Genomic DNA, 22832 nt, shown 5'->3' with positions numbered 1-22832 from the left:
TACGATTTTGTTTTAATGTTGTGCAAACGGTGGTGCCAGGAGCTCTTCTCCCGAATCGAACTTGTGCATATTTTAAGATCAGCTAGCATTTCAAGTACACTTCGTTGCTTACCCGCCTTAAGAACATTCTGGTGCATGCAAATATAACTGTTTGTATAGTACTTACGCCGCAGCACAACAAAACTAATAAATATTTCTGAAACATGAAAAATGCACCTATTTATATATTTTGAAGAACAACTTGAATTTGACGAAACCAGTACATTATTATAAATACGATTTTCGCAAAAGCGTTTGTGTATCCAAGCTCTTCAATGCAAACGAAGGTGTGTACCCATTCCTTTTGTTTTCATAAGTAAAATTTTGTTTATATTGGGCAAGTGTTGAAAAAAGTCTAAGATACCTTCTTTTTACATATTTAATATACCCCCTCCCCCATAAACATTCAAGTCACCTTCACTGACTGATACTGCAACCTATGGTCCCATGTAAAAACGTCTATTATACGACTTTACCCCCCCCCCCCCCCCCCCAGCAGAGCTATTGAAAAAGTGTCTTCTTACGGTTGTAAGTGGACCGTGCGCGAGAATTTCGAGTAATCCCACTAGCGAAACATTGTATTCAGAAAGACCATGATAATTATCTAATGTTTATCCTTCGGGAAAAAAAATACATTTATATATTTATAAATCAGTTTTATTTATTTATTAATGCCTTTTTTGCTCACTGATATATGCAATACACTTATCGACGTATAAGTCAGCTTCGCCTCGGAAAAAATTGGTGTTCGTATTAGCGAAACGGCTTCTAACGTCTGTAAGAGGACACTTTTAAAGAAAAACTCCTACTGTATATGTTACTTGTTTTACCTGCGTTATAATGTCAGCTGCTCCGCAAAAAGCTCAAAATATTACCTTGGTTGGTATACAATGTTGGTCTAAATTGGAGAACGATGTAGCTTATCGGATTACTTCTTATTAATAACAGATCAATATTGTGAATGTAGTCAATGATGAATGACCGTAAGATTAACTTAGGCGGTATATTGAATACAACCCCTGGGACCAATAATTAGAGACCATCTTAGTCCCAGATTGTAAACACATACTGCAGCCACGACTAGGGATATTCAAAGGTAGGTATAAGTTAATTTACTGAATATATCCTTGATAATATTCAAAGTAACTTTCTCCACGAAGTTACAAATTGTGCTAAAGTTTAAGCCTGACCCCGTCGAACCTTAACATATATACATGTATAATAATATGAAGTTTACCTTAATCCAATGGCAAATTTGGTAGTGTTATTTCCTCAAAGCATAAGACACTTTTTAGAATTAGTTATCTTAAACACTGATAATTCTGGCGGGATATTTAACTGCACAGTTTTCATATTGCGATTTATTACAACTATTAAAGCTCATGTTTATAAGGCACAGTACATGTAAGTACTCTTCAGTAATGCATCGGTTAATCATAGATAATTAAAAAAAAACTATACAGCAACCAGTATGAAACTATTGCGTATTGATTTATTTCGGATTCATTAGCTCTATGGACTGGGAAACGTTTACTTTAAAAATTAAATACTTATGGTCTAAGTGGAAACAACACTACCTCGTTTCTCTGTTTCATGGTGCATTTGATTTCTCTCCCTTGGAAAATTCGAAACAAAGCCTTTTATTCAGCACCCAGCTTCGTCTATTTTTGCGTTTCACGCATGCGCATTGTCCATTTTCACTATCGGCCAAGATGGCGCCCTACAGTACAAAAGTTTTTTGTTTACATTAAAAACTTGAAATACTGTCTGCGATTTGAATCTTACAAGGTATTCGACATACATTCTGGTAAGAAAATTGCTTAAGTATTTGTTTTGACTGACAGGTTTATTCGATCAATGTCTCAGAACTGCAACATTTTCTCTCTAATTACGAAATTTTGTTTTCTATATCTTGTGTTGAAAAAGAAAGCAATCGGCTTAGAGCTGCGTCTCATTATCAAAACGATTGCGATCGGTCATTTGAATCAAACACAAAATCAGTTCAAAGAAGTGTTTAATGTTGATGACTTTACTCAAACGTTATCAATGAGTTTAAACGAGAAACACAAAATTTGGTTTAAAAATTCATGCAAAATCTGTAGTTGCTTTGTTACAGCTGCACTCTCACAAATTGAACGTTTTGACAACTCATTTACTTTTTGTCTTAGAATGATCTTATTTTTGTGTCTTATCTGAGAACTAGTGATATAAGATTGCTGACAAAGGTTCGCCTAGCAATTATTAATATACACATTCGAAAACTGATGTTCTAGCCCGAAAAACTCTTTTTTTAATGTGTTAACTAGTCTTAAATAATAGACATGTTATACAGGATTCTTTCAATCCCTAACGTCTAAACGGGTTTGTGCTAAAACTGGGTGGGTTTGAAAAATATTGAAATTGTATTGAGTGAAGTATTTTATGTTTGAAATGGATAATAAAGGTTTATATTTATATTTTACCATCTAAGTACAAAGCTATATTGCACAAAACAAGCATTAAACACATGATCTACCTTTCCAATAAAAGGAAACTTGACTGACACAGACAACAATTATGCCAAGCGGAACAACTCGACCCAATCGTAATAACTCGGCCACCTACGACAAGCTGCGTGATAGACCTCATAAATACAATCGTAACAACTCGGCCATAACCGAAGTGCTCAGATTGTTGTAAAACTGTAAACTGCTGCCTTGCGTTATGTTTTGATGGAATGAAATGAAGAAAACCCCATCAAACACATAATTATTCATTGGATATTTATTTTTTGTGTACGGAACAAATATAAAATAACATTATCTAGTAATATTTCTTGTTTTTATGATATTTTATGGACACAAGATGCTTTAACCCAGAATCCCGATCGGAACAACTACCCTCTTTTGGTACAAAACCATTTGTACGTGAAGGATTTGCCATATCAAAAATCATTAAAAAAATCTGTCAATGTACAATGATTTGGACTACGTGTTAACAAGGCTTTTAGACACAAAACTCTAATTTTCGCAGGTAAGTTATAAAATCTGCGATCTTATGTTTTGTCACCAGTCTCCACTGTTTTCCAGATATTTCTGCAAAGATTGGTTAATTCCAAAACAAAAAATAAAAAAAAGTTAACAAAATGGTCAATCTGTGAGAGTGCAGCTTTAACTTTTTGATTAATGTTAAGGTCTAAGGATTCAGTTTCGTAAATCCAAGGGAATTATAAGTTCAATTCAAATCAAATCAATATATCTGATATATAACCTGAGTTTGAGTTTACCTTAAAACATAGTTATACTGTATTTTTTCTTAATTCTTGTCTGATGCCCAGTTGTTCACATTCTATAAAGTCTGACATAATTGGAAGAAACATTTTTTTCAGTATTACAGTGATATGCATTATAGCTGAAATATGGCAGATGTAAAACGGTATGGAGGTAGAACCTATGGCAAATCTGCACAGCAAGATACAGCTGCCAGTAAGGCATTTGATGATGTCTTCGCGAAACCAAAACAGGCCAAATGGGGGAATGTTTCATATGTTAAACCACGAGCAGAAGATGAGCTCTCTGAAAGAAAGTCGACCATAGAAGAAGAAAGTGATGATCCATTCAGCTTTGAGTTTGACGGAGACAGATCCCCGAAGAAAAAGCTTGCTAAATTGCCACCTAGGACAGTGGTTATGCAACCAGCAGTTCGAATCACATCAGCTGCAAAGAAGCCATTTAAGACTGATTGGGATGATGACAATTTTGGAGGAGAATTTACTGTTAAGAAATCAAATATTCGTCCATACAGCAAAAGTGCTGGAAGGCAGATTAAAAAGGGATCACCAGACATTACTCAACCAAAGATGGAGAGGTTTATAAAAACTGAAAAGCAGAGCAAAGATTTTCATTCCACAAATTCATCTCAAGGAACGCCTACAACAAGCTCCAGCTCAGAGCCAATTGAACCAATAGAGGTGGATGATTTAGATGATGATTTGTACATTGAGCATGATGATGGATCTTCAAGCTCACAGCCTCCAGTCCCGGATGATACCTTGGTTTTAAAAGAAGAGAGCATTTTCAATAGACCAAAAAATCGGGAATCTCATCGAAATGTCACAAATGCTGCAGGGGAAGAGATCACTGTAAGGTTTAGAAGTCAGTATTTGAACCCTGAGGTTTATTCAAAGTTTACAGAAAATATAAAGCCCAGAGATCCAGTCGGGAGTCTGTCAAACAGCAAAGTTGTACATAAAAATGTGTTAAAACATGATTCAGGTACTACGCTGATTGTTGTGTGTTCTCCAAAAGGTGATCAGGAGCTGAAACAGTCTAATACACAAACAAAGTATTTCAAAGACAATGTTAAAGATATAGCAAAGTCCAAGAGAAAAATGACAAGAGGGAGACCTAAATCTCCTGAAAAAGATCCGTTTGACTTAGATGAAGATGATGAAGAAAGCAAAGACTCCCTGGGACCTATGGAAACAGAAAATGGTGAATCTCCTTTTGCTATTCCCTCAACCGAAGAAAGCCAGCCAATATCACAGGAGTATACAACTCGAAGTGGTAGAGTTACAAAAACTGTAAGAATTATTGACCCTCCTCCAATAAATCCTGACCCTGTCGATGTTGATAATATTGTTAAGACTTTGAAAAGCGCGCCTCCAAGAAAGTACCACAGAATTTTCCGATCTCGTAACAAAGGGTTCATGGACCCCAACGCAGTGGCAGAAGAGCAAGAACAAGAAATCAAAGATGAGCCCGGAGAGGAGTCAGTTACTGAGCCTAAAGCAGAGACAGAGAGTCCAGAATCTATTGCCACTGAAAGTGAAAGCACAGTGAACAGTCAACAGAATGGAGAGACACTAAGTTTTCAAGAAGTGATAGAAGAGAGTTCCCAAGAGTCAGAAAGTGCAATGGAGACACAGGATAGTAGTCAAGGTAAAGATTATTACTGAGTAAATACTTCTGATTTCTACTTTCTGTGCTTAGATGTACTTTGCTCATGAAACTTGAAAAACATGCAATCTGTTTTACTTATATACCGTTTTTCATATTTATGTGTTTTTACAGTGTCCATTGAATTCATCATCATGTAAAATAGAACAAACTTTTGTTAAATTATTTCATAGCATTTATTCAATATTAGATTAACACTTATCGTGTACTGAGAATGTAACATGCACATGTTTCTAATCTATGACCCCATATTACAGAGGCAGCCCCTGTGTTACAAGTTGTGGGAGATGAAAGTGATATAGACAGCTCACAGAAGTCCACAACTAGTGAAGGCCAAGAAGCAGACATTGAGCCATCCTCTCAGGTAACATAAGGGAACTTTATACCATCTTTGTTTTATGAAACTATTTGTCTGGAAGATGAGGTTGACATATCAAGAATGTCACAAATTTTTGAATGTCACTTAGAGCATAAGAACTGAATGTTGTTTTAACAAACATTTCAATGTTAAATGCAGTAAAGGTTACTACCTAGGAAACAGACTCGAAAGTGGTACATACCATCTTTCAGCTGTCTTGATAAAAAAGCTAAAAAACAGTATAAAGTATAAACATACATAGTTACTTCCACCTGTATATGTATGTAACATCCTTTTACGATGTCCTTTTGATTTTTAGGAATTCCAAGAGCCACAGGCAAAGAAAGCCAAGACACTAAAGACACCGCCTGCTGAGAGGAAAATATTCCGGGCTCGAGGCTCAAAAGCTAACACAAAGCCTGGGGCACAGAAGAAGATCTTTTCTAGTCCGAAAAAGGTATTTTCAAACAAATAATCAGGGTTGTATTCAATGTAAGGTAATCTTATAGTCACACATCATTGACGTCATTCACTCTATTGGTCAGTTATTAATAACAAGTAATCCAATTAGCTACATCGTTCTTAAATCCAATTAAGACCAATATTGAATACCAGCCCTGGGTTCTTTCAGTTTTTACATAATCAAATTAGAATTTTCAGATTTGCTCTTGGGCTCAATGTTGTATAATTTCAAGCAATAACATTAAATTATATGTTACAATATATGAAATTTTTGGCACAATATTTGTATTTTCTGCTTGAATGCATCCCTTGGGACTCCCAACTTATCACTACCATGGGCCTGGAGCAACTATCTGAAAGTCCCAAGCATTACTTTGTGCCCATTTTAGCTTAGAAATATTAAGGAATAATGCTTCCCTACCACATGTGTATCATCAATATCTTTAATGCTATCAGATCATGATGTAACTGGTGAATGAATATGCACGTTTTATGCAAATTGTGCCCTAGAAAATACTGTATCAATCAAACTATGGAACATCGATAACAATTATATGCAAATTATGGCATGATCCTTTTTCAGGCCTAAATAACAAATTGAATCTAAATAACAAATTGAATCTTTGTGAACATGTTTCTTTAAGGATACATCTGTATACAACAGCCACATATATAAACAATGTAAGTACCTTTGTGAACATTTGTACGTGTATCTTTCAGGCTGCGGCCGTGTACAATGTGAGATCCTGGCAGGATGAAGAGGAAGAGGTAACAAACTCAGAATAGGTTTTGTCCACCTGTAAACAAATCCATCTTGAAAATAATACTTACATTATATGAGCCTGGTTATTAATTCATAGATTAAAATAGCTTCGAATTAAAAAAAATCCAGGTACTCGCAATAACTAGGTAAAGCTCTGTTTGATGAAAGAAGTTTTTAGTCTATGCTAGACTTATTGGATACAAAATATATGATCCCTTCATAATACTTTGAGCGAGACTTGAGGCCTCAAATGTGCCAAATCACTGTGATATCCTTTCAGACTCAAGCATTAGTCAAAGCATTGCTCAAAAGGAAAGTTCATGTTGATGTTTTAGCATTCTGTTCTTTTCATGATGAATAAATATTGTTAGTTTTTCTATATTTAAATAATGTGCTATGTATAGTTAGACTTGTGAAATTTTCTGACTTCTGACCCACAGGGAATTGGCCCAGTCTCTGCAGTTCCTACTCTGAGGCCTGTACTCTCTGACATGGCCCCACCAGCCCCTCCAGAGCCCCCTAAATTGAAGCCAGCGATGAAGAAGGCCTCCAGCATGCCGGCTCGAGCCCAGCCTGAAATGCCCCGCCTGACAAGGGCTGTACACTGGCAGAGACATGAAGATGACGATGCCTACACATCAGTGCATGTTAGCAAGGAACACAAAGATGTAAGTGGGTTCAAAGTTGTAAATGGTTAAACATATGATACCAGTTCTAGAAATGGTCTAATTTTTGAAGAAACAATTCATGTAGTATCATATCCATAGTTTCATTGTTCAGGGATGTGATTTGTCCGCGGATTCGCGGAATTCCGCGGATCTAATAGCCCCAGGGACCCCCCCCAAAAAAAAAAAAAAAAATAATAAATAAATAAAAAAATTGATTTTAGCTGATAAAAAAAGTTACTAGTGTGCTTTTGTTAGAGTTAATATCCCAGTTTGCTTCAAATTTAAAGTCAGAAAAACCCTTAAAAGAGCTTCTAAAAAGCCAGTTTTTTTTCTACGGCAGTGTGCTTTTGACCCCAAAAGTACCCCAAGAACCCATGGCCCAAATGGTTTCAGCCCTCCAGCTGCCAGGTCAATCATATCCCTGTTGTTGGTGGGCAAAAACTTAAACCTTGGCCATAACTCCAAAAAAAGTTCAAGATATTTAAATGGAACAGAGGAGTTGGCACCTATGTTGCCAGTGACAAAAGGCACGTATACTGCAAGGCCCTTGATATTGTCAGGAACCGAAACTCATTATTAAATAAGAATTGTTATGCCCCTTTCTTGACAGAAAAAAATAAGATATGCATTGGTGTTGCCTTACAGCTCTCTTGTTTTTCTTTATCTGTTTTTCTAGTGCTGCTATTTTCACCAAAGTTATGAAAACCTTTGACTGTTATCACTCAGAAATCATGCATTTTTGATTGGCCCTTGACCAGCAGGCTGGGCTCCCTTGTTGATTAAAGTGATTCTCTTATTGAAAAATAATTAATAATCAATATAACAACATAAATTTTGAGTGATAAACCTTGAGTACTTCCTAATGCGTTTATGAAAAATATCAATTACTGATAACGAGATTGTAACCATGAATTTAGTAGGTGAAAATCCACAAATATTAAATGACAGGTTTGTCCTAAAAGATTTACAGAGATCAACGATAGTCTCATAAGGTACATTTAGTAATACCGTCTTTTTGGCACCTTTCTTTCGAATAAAATGCGATATCCTTTATAAGGCCTAAAAAAAGATACATTTGGTTCGGGTTACCCGACCCTACCTACTGAATAGGCGCCGACCCTACCGTTTTTATAGTCAGTTTGAAAAAAAAATGAAAAAATAAAAAAAATCTTTTTTTTTTTAATTGCTTTTCAATATGTAGTTTAAACCTTAAATGCTTATACAGAAGATAACTTTAACACCATTCTCCAATGATGAAAATGATATTCTTATATGAAGCCTAATAAAAAAATAAAAAGCCTACCTACCCTACCTGTTTTTGAAAAGGATGAAACCCTAACCAAACATTATTCTTTTTTTTGGCCTAAGAACCATTGTTTTCGATATTTAGTCACCCTTTTCGGTTTATTAACAGTTGTATTAATTGTGGAACTGTTTATTTGGAAGTAAGAGTGCATCTTTAAGCAAAATAATCACCAGATAAACAATGAGCATTTCCTGTTATTTCAGCTGTTCACAGTTGTTAAGAATGTGAAAGAAGCACATGAGTGTCAGGAGCATGGTGAAACTCAGGAGTTTGACGACGATATCGAGTATTTGTTGGCAGGGATAGAGTCTGTGGAGCCAATGTCTACAAGGTGCCTTAGGTAAGAGTAGTTTTGTATATTCATTGTGTCTTAATTATTAAGACACATTGTATGAAAATGTTGCTGATGACATTGAACACTGCAGGTCTCCAGCCAGGATTTGAAAAGGGCAGGGTGCTAGGTCAGAAAGGGCACTTTTCATGCGCATTGAATGAGCCTTAATGGGGGCACTTGCAGGGGTCAATGTTCAATTCTTATTGTGTATGTTTTGTTATTACTTTCAATACTAATTGTTTGTATGAATACCTTAGCTGTTATCTTGACTTTGTCAACAAAAGGGCAAAGCAGGGTGTCGCACCCTGATATGTAGGTCTAGCTGGGGCACTGATAATACTTGCATGTAGAGATATAAGGAGTATTAGAAGGCAATGTGTTGTATGTATCTTAAACTAAATCATGTTCAAGGAATCCCAGAAATCAACCTAGTGGTTTACTTTGAACAAAAAATCTCCCTTAACAGATAAATTTACCCCTAATTTGACCTGAGGTCGAGTTTCTCTGTATAAACTATAGAAATAAAAAACACATAACGTGAATCAAGCTTCATCTCTGAATAACAAAAACAAAACTAAAGCAGTCTTGTTAATAAAAGTTTTGTTTACTTTTCAGCTGTATTGGTCTTGCCCAGAAATCAACAATTCCTGCATTCCGAATGCATCTGCGAGCTCATGGCACTGTAGCCAAGATATTTGGCTGTCTTCAGGACGCTGCCAGTGACCCTGTGAGTTCTAGTTTAAATATCATATAATATCACTATATAATGAGGTAATATTTGATTTAAATTTTGTCTAAGATTATTGGATGGTGTGAAATATTATCTCCGTTGCTGTAAAAAACGTTTTATGCAGTGTGAAATCTTAAAATATGTCACTTCATTGCATGCTTGAGTCTTTACTGAATGTACAGTACAAATTTTTGACCCTTGTCAATAACTTTTTTAAGCAATAGAAGGTTGTGTTATTAAATCAAACCCATTTCATTCATCCTATTTTACAGAGCTTAGCACTGTGTACATCTACGCTGATGTTTATGCTGAGTCGAGATCGACTGAACATGGACCTCGAACAAGAAAGCCTTAACCTTATGCTCCGGCTACTGGGAGTCGATCAACAGGAGGACATGGTCACCACGCTCAGTCCCGCAGCAGAGCGTGCATTAAAGCGGAATAAAGATCGTGTTTTGGAGGTGTATCGAGATTTCCTGCAACAATCAGGATCGAAACAGGAGATAGATGTAGAGTGCCTCTCGGTGAGTCAGATGTTGAGTGCCTCTCGGTGAGTCAGATGTTGAGTGCCTCTTGGTGAGTTAGATGTTGAGTGCCTCTCAGTGAGTTAGATGTTGAGTGCCTCTTGGTGAGTTAGATGTTGAGTGACTCTTGGTGAGTAAGATGTTGAGTGCCTCTCAGTGAGTTAGATGTTGAGTGACTCTTGGTGAGTTAGATGTTGAGTGACTCTTGGTGAGTTAGATGTTGAGTGCCTCTCGGTGAGTTAGATGTTGAGTGACTCTCGGTGAGTAAGATGTTGAGTGCCTCTCAGTGAGTTAGATGTCGAGTGCCTCTCGGTGAGATAGATGTTGAGTGCCTCTCGGTGAGTTAGATGTCGAGTGACTCTCGGTGAGTAAGATGTTGAGTGCCTCTCTGTGAGTTAGATGTCGAGTGCCTCTCGGTGAGATAGATGTTGAGTGCCTCTTGGTGAGATAGATGTTGAGTGCCTCTTGGTGAGATACATGTTGAGTGCCTCTCAATGACATAATGAAAACTGATTTTTTTGTAGCACTTATTTTAATACTAAAGATACAAACACCAATTTATAATATTTCATTAATTTTGTCCATGTACAAATTATCTTCTAGATGCTTGGCCATAAGGGCTTTCCCATTTAAACATAAAACCCATAAAAACCTTCCCTCTGTAGAATTTTTGTATTTATCCTTCCTGTGGCGGGTTGTATATTCTTAAATGGAATAGCCATCAGTATATCTGACAAATGCACATGTTATATGGTGTCAACTATTTTTTATGTTTTTAGACGGGTAATTTGGCTATGGAGTCCTTGTTAAGCTTGACTTCCCGGCGGGCAGGAGAGTGGTTCAAAGAGGAGCTGAGGACATTGGGGGCCCTCGACCATATCGTAGATACAGGTCATTTATCATGTGATTAATAACTCTCATCTTCAGGATAATTTACCTCCTGTGCAGATCTTATGACCTCTTTGGTGAAAGGTGCAAATTTATAACTCCAGATGGAAATAAGTCATCGAAATAATTTATTTTGATACAAATGAAAAATAACTTTAATATCATCAGTGTTTCATCAGTATCTCATCCCTGTCCAATTTTTTTTACAGTTAAGATAAAGATTAATAATTGTAAAATAAAATATTTTTAATTAATGTAATCTTTCCATTTTCAGTGTGTTCATGTATTGAGGCGGTGGGTAACGAGGTCAGCGTTCTTACTAACAGCAATATTGAGAACCTGAAGAAAGTTGACAGATGCTTACGGGTCGTTGAAAATGTGAGTTTGGGCTTCAGGTGTCATTTATTTGTTGGTGCATCCATTTTTGCATAGCTTGGGTTGTGTGCGCGTCACAGGAAGAGAATCTGTCCAGCCTTATACTTTTATTTCAGATCAATGTCCATCCACCGCATCAGCTTCATTAAACTTTCATTTCTTGTCAATAACATTTTAATAAATTGATGTTAAGTCTTCAAATTCGGTATACACATTTGTTTTCTTTGTGGTAGATTTATGACCCCTGTTGATGTAAAAATAAAGGTCATGTTGACTTTTACTAGAAAAATTCTAGGCGCTGCCATTCAGTTTAGGGAACTTTATTCCAAATATTTAGTCATTAAAAGATATTAATTTAATATTTTTCGCATATGATATTTTTCAGTATATTTAATAAACTAGATAGGTAGAATGCATTGTTAAATTAAAAAAAAAGAAAATAAGGAAAAACAATCCTTAATCCTTCATGATTCCAAAAGATTGGTTTAAACATCAAAAGAATGAAAATTGAACCAGTATGATAATTCTATGTATTCTGAGTTCAAATGTATATATAACATTTAAAATCAATGAATGTTTTCCATTGCAAGCTGTTGAAAACAATCTGTGTTCCAGGTGACTTACATGAATGCAGATAACCAGAACTACCTAATATCATACAAAGACTCAGTGTTAATACCATCCCTGGTCAGGTAAGTGTGGCTTCCACATAAATATATACAAATGAAGGACAAAATTCCCCACACTAAATGTTTAGTAAGAGCGCAAAATTCCTAAACGAAACGTTGAATAAGCAGACAAAATCCCCACAATGAATGTTTATTAAGCGACAAAATCCCCACTTTAATTGTTGAATAAGTGGGGGGAAAACCCCACTTTAAATGTTCAATAAGCAGACAAAATCCCCACTAAATGTTCAATAAGCGCAAAAAATCCCCACTTTAAATGTTGAATAAGAGGACAAAATCCCCACTTTAAATGTGCAATAAGCGGACAAAATCCCCACTTCAAATGTTGAATAAGAGGACAAAATCCCACACTGAATGTTGAATAAGTGGACAAAATCCCACACTGAATGTTGAATAAGTGGACAAAATTCCCACACTTAATGTTGAATAAGTGGACAAAATTCCCACACTGAATGTTGAACAGTGGACAAAATTCCCACACTGAATGTTGAACAAGTGGACAAAATTCCCACACTTAATGTTGAATAAGTGGACAAAATCCCCACACTGAATGTTGAATAAGCGGACAAAATCCCCACACTGAATGTTGAATAAGCGGACAAAATCCCCACAGTTAATGTTGAATAAGCGGACAAAATTCCCACACTTAATGTTGAATAAGCGGACAAAATCCCCACACTTAATGTTGAATAAGCGGACAAAATCCCCACACTTAATGTTGAATAAGCGGACAAAATCCCCACACTTAATGTTGAATAAGCAGACAAAATCCCCACACTTAATGTTGAATAAGCGGACAAAATCCCCACACTTAATGTTGAATAAGTGGACAAAATCCCCCACACTGAATGTTGAATAAGTGGACAAAATTCCCACACTGAATGTTGAATAAGCGGACAAAATCCCCCACACTTAATGTTGAATAATTGGACAAAATCCCCCACACTTAATGTTGAATAAGTGGACAAAATTCCCACACTTAATGTTGAATAAGTGGACAAAATTCCCACACTTAATGTTGAATAAGTGGACAAAATCCCACACTGAATGTTGAATAAGTGGACAAAATTCCCACACTTAATGTTGAATAAGCGGACAAAATCCCCACACTTAATGTTGAATAAGTGGACAAAATTCCCACACTTAATGTTGAATAAGCGGACAAAATCCCCACACTTAATGTTGAATAAGCGGACAAAATCCCCACACTTAATGTTGAATAAGTGGACAAAATCCCCACACTGAATGTTGAATAAGTGGACAAAATCCCCACTCTGAATGTTGAATAAGCAGACAAAATTCCCACACTTAATGTTGAATAAGTGGACAAAATTCCCCACACTGAATGTTGAATAAGTGGACAAAATCCCCACACTGAATGTTGAATAGCCGACAAATTCCCCACACTAAATGTTGAATAAGTGGACAAAATTCCACACTTAAAGTTGAATAAGTGGACAAAATTTCACACTTAAAGTTGAATAAGTGGACAAAATTCCACACTTAAAGTTGAACAAGCGGACAAAATCTTTGAATAGCGATGTAAATCTGTATGTTTCTAACTGCTTTTCTGCTGTATTACAGGTCTCTGAAAGTATGTCGTCAATGTCTCTCTATCTACCCCTTGAAAGAGGAGAAATCAAGCAGCAAGGTGGACAAGGAATCGTTTGGCTGGGTCATATACAGTTGCGCCTTGGCCATACTCCGGGTTCTACTTAACCTTACCCATGATAATGGTACGAGAAATGTTTTTAAATTGCTTTTTAAAAGAAAAATGTTTAACTGATATTTTCTATCATCTATGACTGTTTGATTCCTTTAAATCATTTAATAAATTATAGTACTAATTATCTCATAAGCACATGTAGTTTTGTATTCTTTGAAAGAAAAATGCTTAAAATTCTTTCATACTTTACTAAAATTAAAAACAAAACAAACAAAAAACATGGCATTTCCCAGCAATTCCTTCTGACAAATATTACTAAGTACAAAGAATAAACAATCACCTTGATTTTATTACAGATGTAGGGTGTATCAAGATTTTTGGATCAGCCTGTACCTATTGAGATGGTTTTTCCTTGGTTCCATCCGACAAATATAACTGTACAAAGAATAAACATTCACATTGTTTTTGTTACAGATGTAGGGTGTATAAAGATTGGGGAGCAGCCTGTAGCTATAGAGACAGTGTTACTGTATATCCTACAGTCCCCACAACATGTTCCTGTGGACCTGAGATTTGATCTTTATGTCCTGGTAAGGAATATTTTTATATTAATTTTAGTCAGGTGAAGAAGCAGATATAAGCAATGGATAGCCAACTCTAAAATGTTATAAACCTATTAAAGGTAGTTAGTACATTTAAAAAAATATTATTTATGCATCGAATCATACCAAATATTTTTCATAAAAAAGATCTTTAACCATATATTACAAAATCATAATTGATTATCGCTGACTTCAGAAGGAAACAATAAGATTTTCACCATACTCTACTGTCAGAAATGTTTATCCTTTATTTTAACCATATTTTTTTTTTAAAGCTAATACCCGTACTCCTGAAAAAGAAAGATTACTCTACTTTTACTAAGGGCAGTAACTCAAATTAGTTTAAGGTAGACAACCAGTATTTATGAGTGATATTTTGATTGAGTGGTTAGTGTTATTTGGTACCCTTGTGGGGAAGGGAGCAAAGTCCATTATAAGATTGAATTTTCCCTTGAATAGTTCATGGCTCTTTGGTAGCCATTATTTGTTTCATGCACTAGTTCTTTTATTCAGTTCCAATGCTACTTTTATACCATTTTTTAACAAAAAAGTGTGAAATTAGTGGCAAATACAATGCAATTATGTGGTAAAAAGCAGGACTGAAAGCTTGTTTTTATCCTTTGGCCTATAATATTATTTCAGACAAACACACTTATATTACAAGAATCTGTGCAAAGTGTTGTTTTCCATACTCAGTGATATTCTCAAGTGAAAGTTCCTTGATCAATTGCAATTTCCATTATTGCTCCGTTGCTATTTCCTTTATATACCAAAGAATTGTCAAATGATATCCCAATTGCAATGTCCATTATTTCTCAATTGCAATTTCCATTATATATCAATTGAATGTCAATAATACCCCATTTTCAATGTCCATAAGTTCCCAATGGTGATTTCCGTAATATATATCAGTTGAAATATCCATTATTTCCCCCCCCCCCCCAAAAAAAAAAAATGCATTATATATCAATTAAAATATGCAATATTTCCAAAATGAAATTTTTATTATAAATCATTGAAATGTCTATGATATCCCAGTTGCAATGTCCATTATTTCTCGATTGAAATTTCCATTATATAACAAAATACAATGTCCATGATTCCCTATTTCCAGAGCCTGGGCCTGCTCATCAACCTGGTTGAACATAGCGAAGCCAACAGAAGTAGCCTTCTCACCATGGAAACACAAGGAATGTATGAGCAGGCAGTAGAACAAGGGGGCAAGATGCTGGCTTACTTGTCTCTAGTAGAGGTGAGCAGTTTTGGTTACAAAATAAGGACATTTCTTATGAAAACTTTTCTTTCTCTGTGGTAAAATTTGCTTTGATAAGATGGCATTAAAGCTAACTCTATTGTTTCAAATATTAATTAGTGGAGTTAATTCCAGAAAGCATTGAGTGTCATTAAATAAAGAAGGATTTGAAACCTTCTGGTAGAAATAGCACAAATTATATTTGTTTAGAACAGATGTTATAGAATGTGTCAAATCATTTGGAACTCCTCAACCATTTTCCATCGAAAACAACCTTGGATGTATATGGACGGTTTACTGTGTCAGAAATATTGACATTTGTCTACGCTGCAGGATGATCGCATAGTTATTTCAATTTAGCATTTAAATTGACTTTACTCTTGGGAATCTGAATTATTTATGCAGTAATACACTTCACTGGCAATCAATTTTAACTAAGTAATACAAAATGCACATTAAAACACTTGAAATTTTACAAACTACTTCTACTGATGTACTGGCATACATACAAATTGTTTTCAATGGAAAATGGCAAAGGAGTTCCGAATGTGTGTCAATCAATTGTGACATTGTTACTTGAATTTTGTAGTAGAAATGTTCAAAGTAATAATTAAGGTAATGATTTTAAATTACAGTAAACAAAAGCTTTGATAAACATGCTAAACCTTTATTGATTTAAATAAAAAAAATAGTATTCCAATTTCCATCTCCTCCTTTCACAGGTGTTCAAAAAGAGAGAAGAAGCAGCCCAACATCTGGAGGAAGCAGATGACCCGAAAACTCCAGAGAAAGCATCTCCTAACAAGAGCGGAGAATGGCAAGAGTCGGACTCAGGAATGGAGTGGATTATTAACTCTGGGAAAAAATCCGCAGGCAAAGAAGGGCCGGGAAAATCCATGGAGGATGGAAAGGAAAAAGATCTGGATGATGAAGAGACATTCACAAAAGGTACTTGACCTAAGTAATAGTTAGATGACATGAATTAAAATCTTAATCAGTAAGATTTTATTTCAGGTCAACTAACTGATTTAAAATCAAAACTAACTTCATTGTCTGATACATTGACAACACAATCTGATGCAGGGAGTGTGTAGCGAATGAGTGGCAGTAGGTGGGCCTTTAAAAACCTGCGAAAGATGAAATTGTAAATGATTAAGTCTAGTACTTAATGATTGCCTTTCTACAATTTCATTGGCTGTAAATGTAGGTTTTATTCTAATTATATTTGATTCCTATTACATATTGTCCTAAATTTCTAAATTAAGTAAAAAAAAAACATTGCTATGCTGTAGAAATTTTATCATTTTCTAGATTACTTTTGTCATAAAACTTTCAAATTTCATCAAAAGAATGAAACTAAAAATTAGTATGCATAATAATGTTGCATCTGTTAGCAGGCAACAGAAGTTCTTGAATAAAGAAATCAAAAGATAATTATTAGCCAATAACCTGTATTGATTGATCATGGTTTGTCCTTGCAGTCATTAAAATATTTAAAGCTGTTTCTGGTTTGTATGAAGTTACATAACCAGGCATTTTATAATTTTCAAAATTCATGTTATGTAGTGTTGTAGGATTTAGGTTTTTGCTCTGAAATCTGAATTTGATGACTGTCAATAAATTAACTATGCCTTTGACATGTTGAAATAAAGTCCATCTAATGAACAAGTATTCTGCAAGAAAAAGTGATGAACAGTAATATTATTTTTAAATTGATGTATTTTCGTCAATTTTTTTTCAGAAAAAAGTCCAGGAAATTTTATAAATTTTGATGTTGTTGTAAGTGTTGTCATCAGGCAAAAATTGTTACCTTTGATATCATTTTAAAAGGTATCAAACTCATATATGCAAAACTTCATACACAGGTTGCAGAAGACAATTCACACAAGTGTAGCAAGGGCCATAACTCTGGCTTAAATACCTCTTGAGTTATATTTCTTGTTTGGCTGAAAAACAAGACTAGCATTGGCTCCATGGCACAATTGTTATTTAAATTGTATGTTTTTTCAGCTCTCCACAAAGCTGGTAAACACATGGAGAACAGTATCGTAGCAGCGTATGTAGCTCTTTTGGTGGGATGCCTTATACAGGATAATCAGGTAACGGTTATTGGTGCAAAATAAAACATAACACATATGAAAGAAAATAAACAGAAACTATTTAATTATAATAATATGTACTTTCGTAATGATGCCATGTGCGTGACTTTTGTAATGATGTCATGTGCGTGGCTTTCGTAATGATGTCATGTGCGTGATATCAATTCAATATTCAAATGCGCCTCGGTTTTTTAAGTGTATCTTACACAACTTAGTGATATCATGAAATTTTCAGTATTACTTCCTGAAATGTCATTTATTTCAAGTACCAAATAAAATATTCATATGAAATGCATGTCTGAAGGCCCAAAATCCGGCGATGCGGCTCATATGAAATGTTTGAAAGTTACACACTAAATTTTGCTTGTTTATACTCTTCGAAGAAAGATATGAGACAGAAAATGTGCTAAAATGTTTTGATTTTGTCTCCTTGAACAAACAGCAATTGTTAATTGTTTGGACCATCTTTTACATGTCGAGTGAAAGTTTACTGAAGTATATAGTCACTTTTTTGTATGTTATAATAATCAGGAGTACAAGGAATCTGTTCGCGGTCAGCTGCCTGATAACAACTTTGAGGGGATGATCTTCATGCTGAAGAAGTTTCTCGGATTTATGAACCTTACAGTAAGTGTGGGTTGTATTATAGTAAAAACATTAAGACACAATAAACATGTTGTTTTAAAAAAAAATTGTTGATACCGCCAATTGCTGCATTAAACACTCCATAGTTTCGCCTGGATAGTTATGGTCACGATTTAAACAATCGTGATTTGTACTAATCTGAAACTCTTTTTCGATTGTGGCAATATAAATGATATCTAAAGATAGGTCTTCATATTTAATTAAGGCTTTTCTTATGACATAAAATTTAGTAAATCTAAATATTTTGACAGACAAATGAGTTTTGTGTTAGTACTTTAATAAGGCCCTTTCCTCTTACAGATGTTTCACATTTTATGTACCAGTACATCTTTAACTACACAATTATTTTACTAAATGTTTTCACGTACAGGAAAGATTCTTTTATTTTGAAACAACCTAAATGAATGTTACAAATTGTCTAGTTAATTGACTAGTTGAATAATCATTTCTATTTTCCTCTTGTTTAATTTCAGAGTGGTACAGAATCGGCAGGAGGAAAATCCATTCAAAAAGTGATTGAGATCCTTGAGAAATGAGATAAAGTGTGAGATGATGTATAAACACCTTGAGATAAGTTATTGGTAGTTTTTTTTTACAGTCAGCAAGAGATCAAGATGAGATAATGAATCATTTGTATAATAAACATAAGTGAGATAAGTGATGAGTAGTTTCAACGGTCGGCAAGAGTTTAAGATGCGATAATGTATCATTTGTATAAATAAACATAAGTGAGATAAGTGAAGTGTATTTTTAACAGTTGACAAGAGATAAAGATGAGATAATGTATCATTTGTATAAAAAAACATCATGAGATAAGTGAGAAGCAGGTATAAATAAACCTCATAAGATAAGAGGAAGAAACAAAGCATAAACAACATGAAATAAATCAGGAACGCTATAACAATCAGAAAAAGATCAGGAGAATAGTCCATTATTATATAAAACTCATGAGATATGGAGAGAAGGCATGAGATAAAGTAAATAATTGTTTAAGACAAAACTTGAGATAAAAAGTGAGTGTGACATGACTCAGCTTAAGGTTAAATAGGAAATACATGAGAAATGAAGGTTTTCTTTTAATGTGGTAGGTTTTGTTAAGTTATATTGATAACATTTATAAAATATTAAAAGCTGGCAGTGATCATAGTCTGATTGAGTGAGTGTAACAAAGATTTGAAACATTAAGAAGTTGAATACGATTTGCTTTGCCTTTTCTAAGTTCGCACCTTTTCCAGTAATGTAGATTCCATTTGTAAACATCATGTTGAACAAGTTCTTCCTTCTTAAATATGTTCCAAATGATTTTTGTTGATATCTCAGACTATATTTATTACAAAGTCAAATTATTTTTTTTGTGTCAATGTGACCTGTATAAATGTTTGTCTTATGAACTGATAAACTGTAAGAGTTGTTTTTTGTGAATGATATGTTTTTCCGCGAGCATGTTTGATAAATCAATAAGCATAAAGGCAGGGTCTTTGTTTGTTATGTATTATTATGTATTTTGTGCTGTAAATAATTAATTTGTACAGTTACTTTGAAGGTTTTAATTTCCTTTCACAAATGCAATGTTCAATGTTAAATGATTATCTGGTTAGTATTTTGCACTTAGTGTACAGTTAGAGGGACTCATCCACAGATTTTAGTTTGAAATATGAAATTTTAAATACATATAATTTGGTTATTTCACTTTCTTTTTATATGAACAAACACCAAACAGCAGTGGGCTGATACTTATTTGATCAGAACTTTTTTTTAATCCAGAGCTAAAGTCATTCAATTTTCAATATCGTTACTCATCCTTTTTGGCAAAATAGACCATTTCCTGTCATTTGTTAATAAATGACAACATGATGATTTTTATCAATGAATTTTGTTCTCATTTCACATGAAATTAAAGATATGTTGTTGAACCGTCCTTCTATATAAAAAGTGAATGAGTCCCTTTTAATTCATAATTAAATTGCATATTAAATCAGATGTGATGCAATAAGTTCATTTGATTCATTAATAATTTTTTAACTATTAAATGCCACCCTTTAAATGTCGTAAAATTGTTTCCTTAAAATGTGTTCTTACTTCTGGTGACGTTAATTGTTTATATTGAGATTTTTTAATTTGATTTAAAATCAATTTTATTTGAACAAAACTGGCCTGTAATTAGATGAATAATTATTCACTTGAACTCCAAAAAGATTACCCTCTGTCCCTAGAAAACGGTTCTGAAAATTTGCATGCAGAAAATAACATATAATGATGGATTTATATGAACAAAAAAAAATGAGTTCCCCCCTTTGTTTTCAACTTAGGTAACTTATTATGTATTATTTGTTTATAGACTTATTCTCATTATTCATTAGATTGTTTTTTGTGTTTGTAAGTTGTAGCGATATGATTGTAGATAATTTACATAGTTTGGTTTTGTTTTTGTTGGCTGCTGACTGACATTTGTTAACTAGTGCTCTTAGAGTTATGAATAAATTGTTTGTAAAATCATACGTGACATCACCAGTAAAAATGAGTCCAGCGGAGGAAAAAAAATCACATGTTCAATTTGCTAGGTATAAAGCCTCCATATCATTCATAGCTTCATTTTTGTTTGAAAAGAATCTTCACTTTTTCACCTTGTTTTAAGTTTGTTTTATAATCCCATCATTTGGTTAGATTTCAATTTTTGGAGTTAACATAATACCTCCGCTAGACTAGTTTTTGCTGACGACTTCACATACATGAATAAAGTGTAAATACGTAATAATAAGTGTTTATTTTCCCACAATTAAATTTTATTTGCACATGTTTTTTGTCATAATAATTACTGGGTTTATGCTGAAATTACAGAGTGACATCAAATATAATTCTGATTTGTCACATTCTGGCAATTACCCCATAATAATATTTAATGCATTTTGACTTAGTTCTTGTTTAATTTGTCTACACATGTTACAATATGTAGTTTCATTTTTTTAAATGATTTGAATCACAGATGTTTCAATGTTAAATATTTGAATCACAGATGTTTCAATGTTAAATATTTGAATCATAGTTGTTACAATGTTACGGTAATTATATGAAAGTAGAGATGTTTCATCGATAAATACTTGAATCACTGATGTTTAATTGTTAAATATTTAAATCACAGATGTTTCAATGTTAAATGTTTGAATCACAGATGTTACAATGTTAAATATTTGAATCATAGTTGTTACAATGTTAAGGTAATTATTTGAATCACAGATGTTTCAATGTTAAAACATTGACTTGAATCCCAATATTTGAATTTATCTATGATTTAAGAGACTAATTGTGATCCGCTTTTCTGTTTCCATTGTTTAATGAAATAATGCTGTAGGTTATGTTAATAGCTCAAGAAAATAAACAGTACTTGATACATCACATCAATACATAATTTTTTCTATTATTTCTTTGTAAACATCTTAGTTATATTGCAACGTGAATAAGCTAAACAGAATATTCAGTAGTACCTTGCTTGTAGGTAATTGTCTTTTGGATAAAACAAAAAAGTAACTTTCATTTTGTCTGTAATATATTAATTTTTAATTCATGTATATTCAGTGGTTAAATTATTATGGTACTAGGGCCATTAAAGATAATATACATAGACACTGTACATAACACATTAAATGTAGGAAATAATTATATTTATAAATATCACAGATTGATTTCTCTAAAAGCGCAAAATTTATTTTATACATGGATTTTGCTTGATGTAGATATTTTTAAGGGGCTGTAACATCAAAATGGGGTGACTAGGTTTGTTCAAAATTATCAAGAAAGTCTTACGAGTATTTTTAATGGCTCTCTTTTAAAGGCTCTCTATTTTTAATGGCTCTCGTACAAATTGAATGGTGATAAATATATGTGAATGGTAAAAAAATCATGGTTAAACCATTATTGCAAGTATTTTGTATTGGACTGAAATGCAATTGGTGCAAATGCAATGAATGTGAGTCAACCACAGTCAGAAGAACTTGAATCTAGCGAAGCTTATCGAAGTAGAAAGGAAGTTGAAACGTTGATTATGAATAAATGATTTTCTGTACAGCAATTGTCTTGATTTTTATATTTACCGGTTTGATTCACCCATTTGCCATCAACTGTGGATGTGCCCCCTCCCCCCCCCCCCCTTAGACTACAATTAGAGATTGCTGTTTTGAAAAAGCGCCTGTCTCCCCCGTTGTGAGGTCGTAGGTGAGAAATAATCAATGATGAACATGACATTTGTACTTTTTGGACTGGAGACGAACTGACATATGGGTATCTACTGGTCATCACCAACCTGCATACCAAGTATGAAGTACATGGGACCAAGTGTTCTTTAGATAGACTGGTGAACAACAAATTGTTTTAACGGGAAGGTCATTGTGACCTTGACCTACCTCATAATCAACAGAGGTCATCTACTGATTATGACCAACTGGCATACCAAGTTTCTTGGTTCAAGCGTCCTTGAGTTTTTCAACGGAAAACCATTTTT

The 22832-nt window shown here is 34.1% G+C and overlaps 1 protein-coding gene across 1 annotated transcript; it reads left to right on the top strand.

The window, feature by feature from the left end:
* Positions 1-1744: 1744 nt before the first annotated feature.
* LOC128211297 (wings apart-like protein homolog) lies at positions 1745-22399 on the top strand. The gene is made up of 19 exons (XM_052915957.1): positions 1745-1846; positions 3407-4958; positions 5234-5340; positions 5654-5791; positions 6517-6564; positions 7000-7227; positions 8737-8873; positions 9483-9594; positions 9870-10121; positions 10901-11012; positions 11284-11387; positions 12000-12076; positions 13658-13809; positions 14214-14329; positions 15456-15593; positions 16316-16541; positions 17604-17692; positions 18224-18319; positions 18811-22399. Exons 2-19 carry the CDS (start codon positions 3437-3439, stop codon positions 18871-18873), a joined length of 3717 nt encoding a protein of 1238 aa, XP_052771917.1. The 5' UTR covers positions 1745-1846; positions 3407-3436; the 3' UTR covers positions 18874-22399.
* Positions 22400-22832: the final 433 nt, after the last annotated feature.

This window comes from Mya arenaria, chromosome 2 (assembly GCF_026914265.1).
Source record: "Mya arenaria isolate MELC-2E11 chromosome 2, ASM2691426v1".
Taxonomy (NCBI): Eukaryota; Metazoa; Mollusca; class Bivalvia; order Myida; family Myidae; genus Mya; species Mya arenaria.
This window is presented reverse-complemented; position numbering and strand designations above follow the sequence as displayed.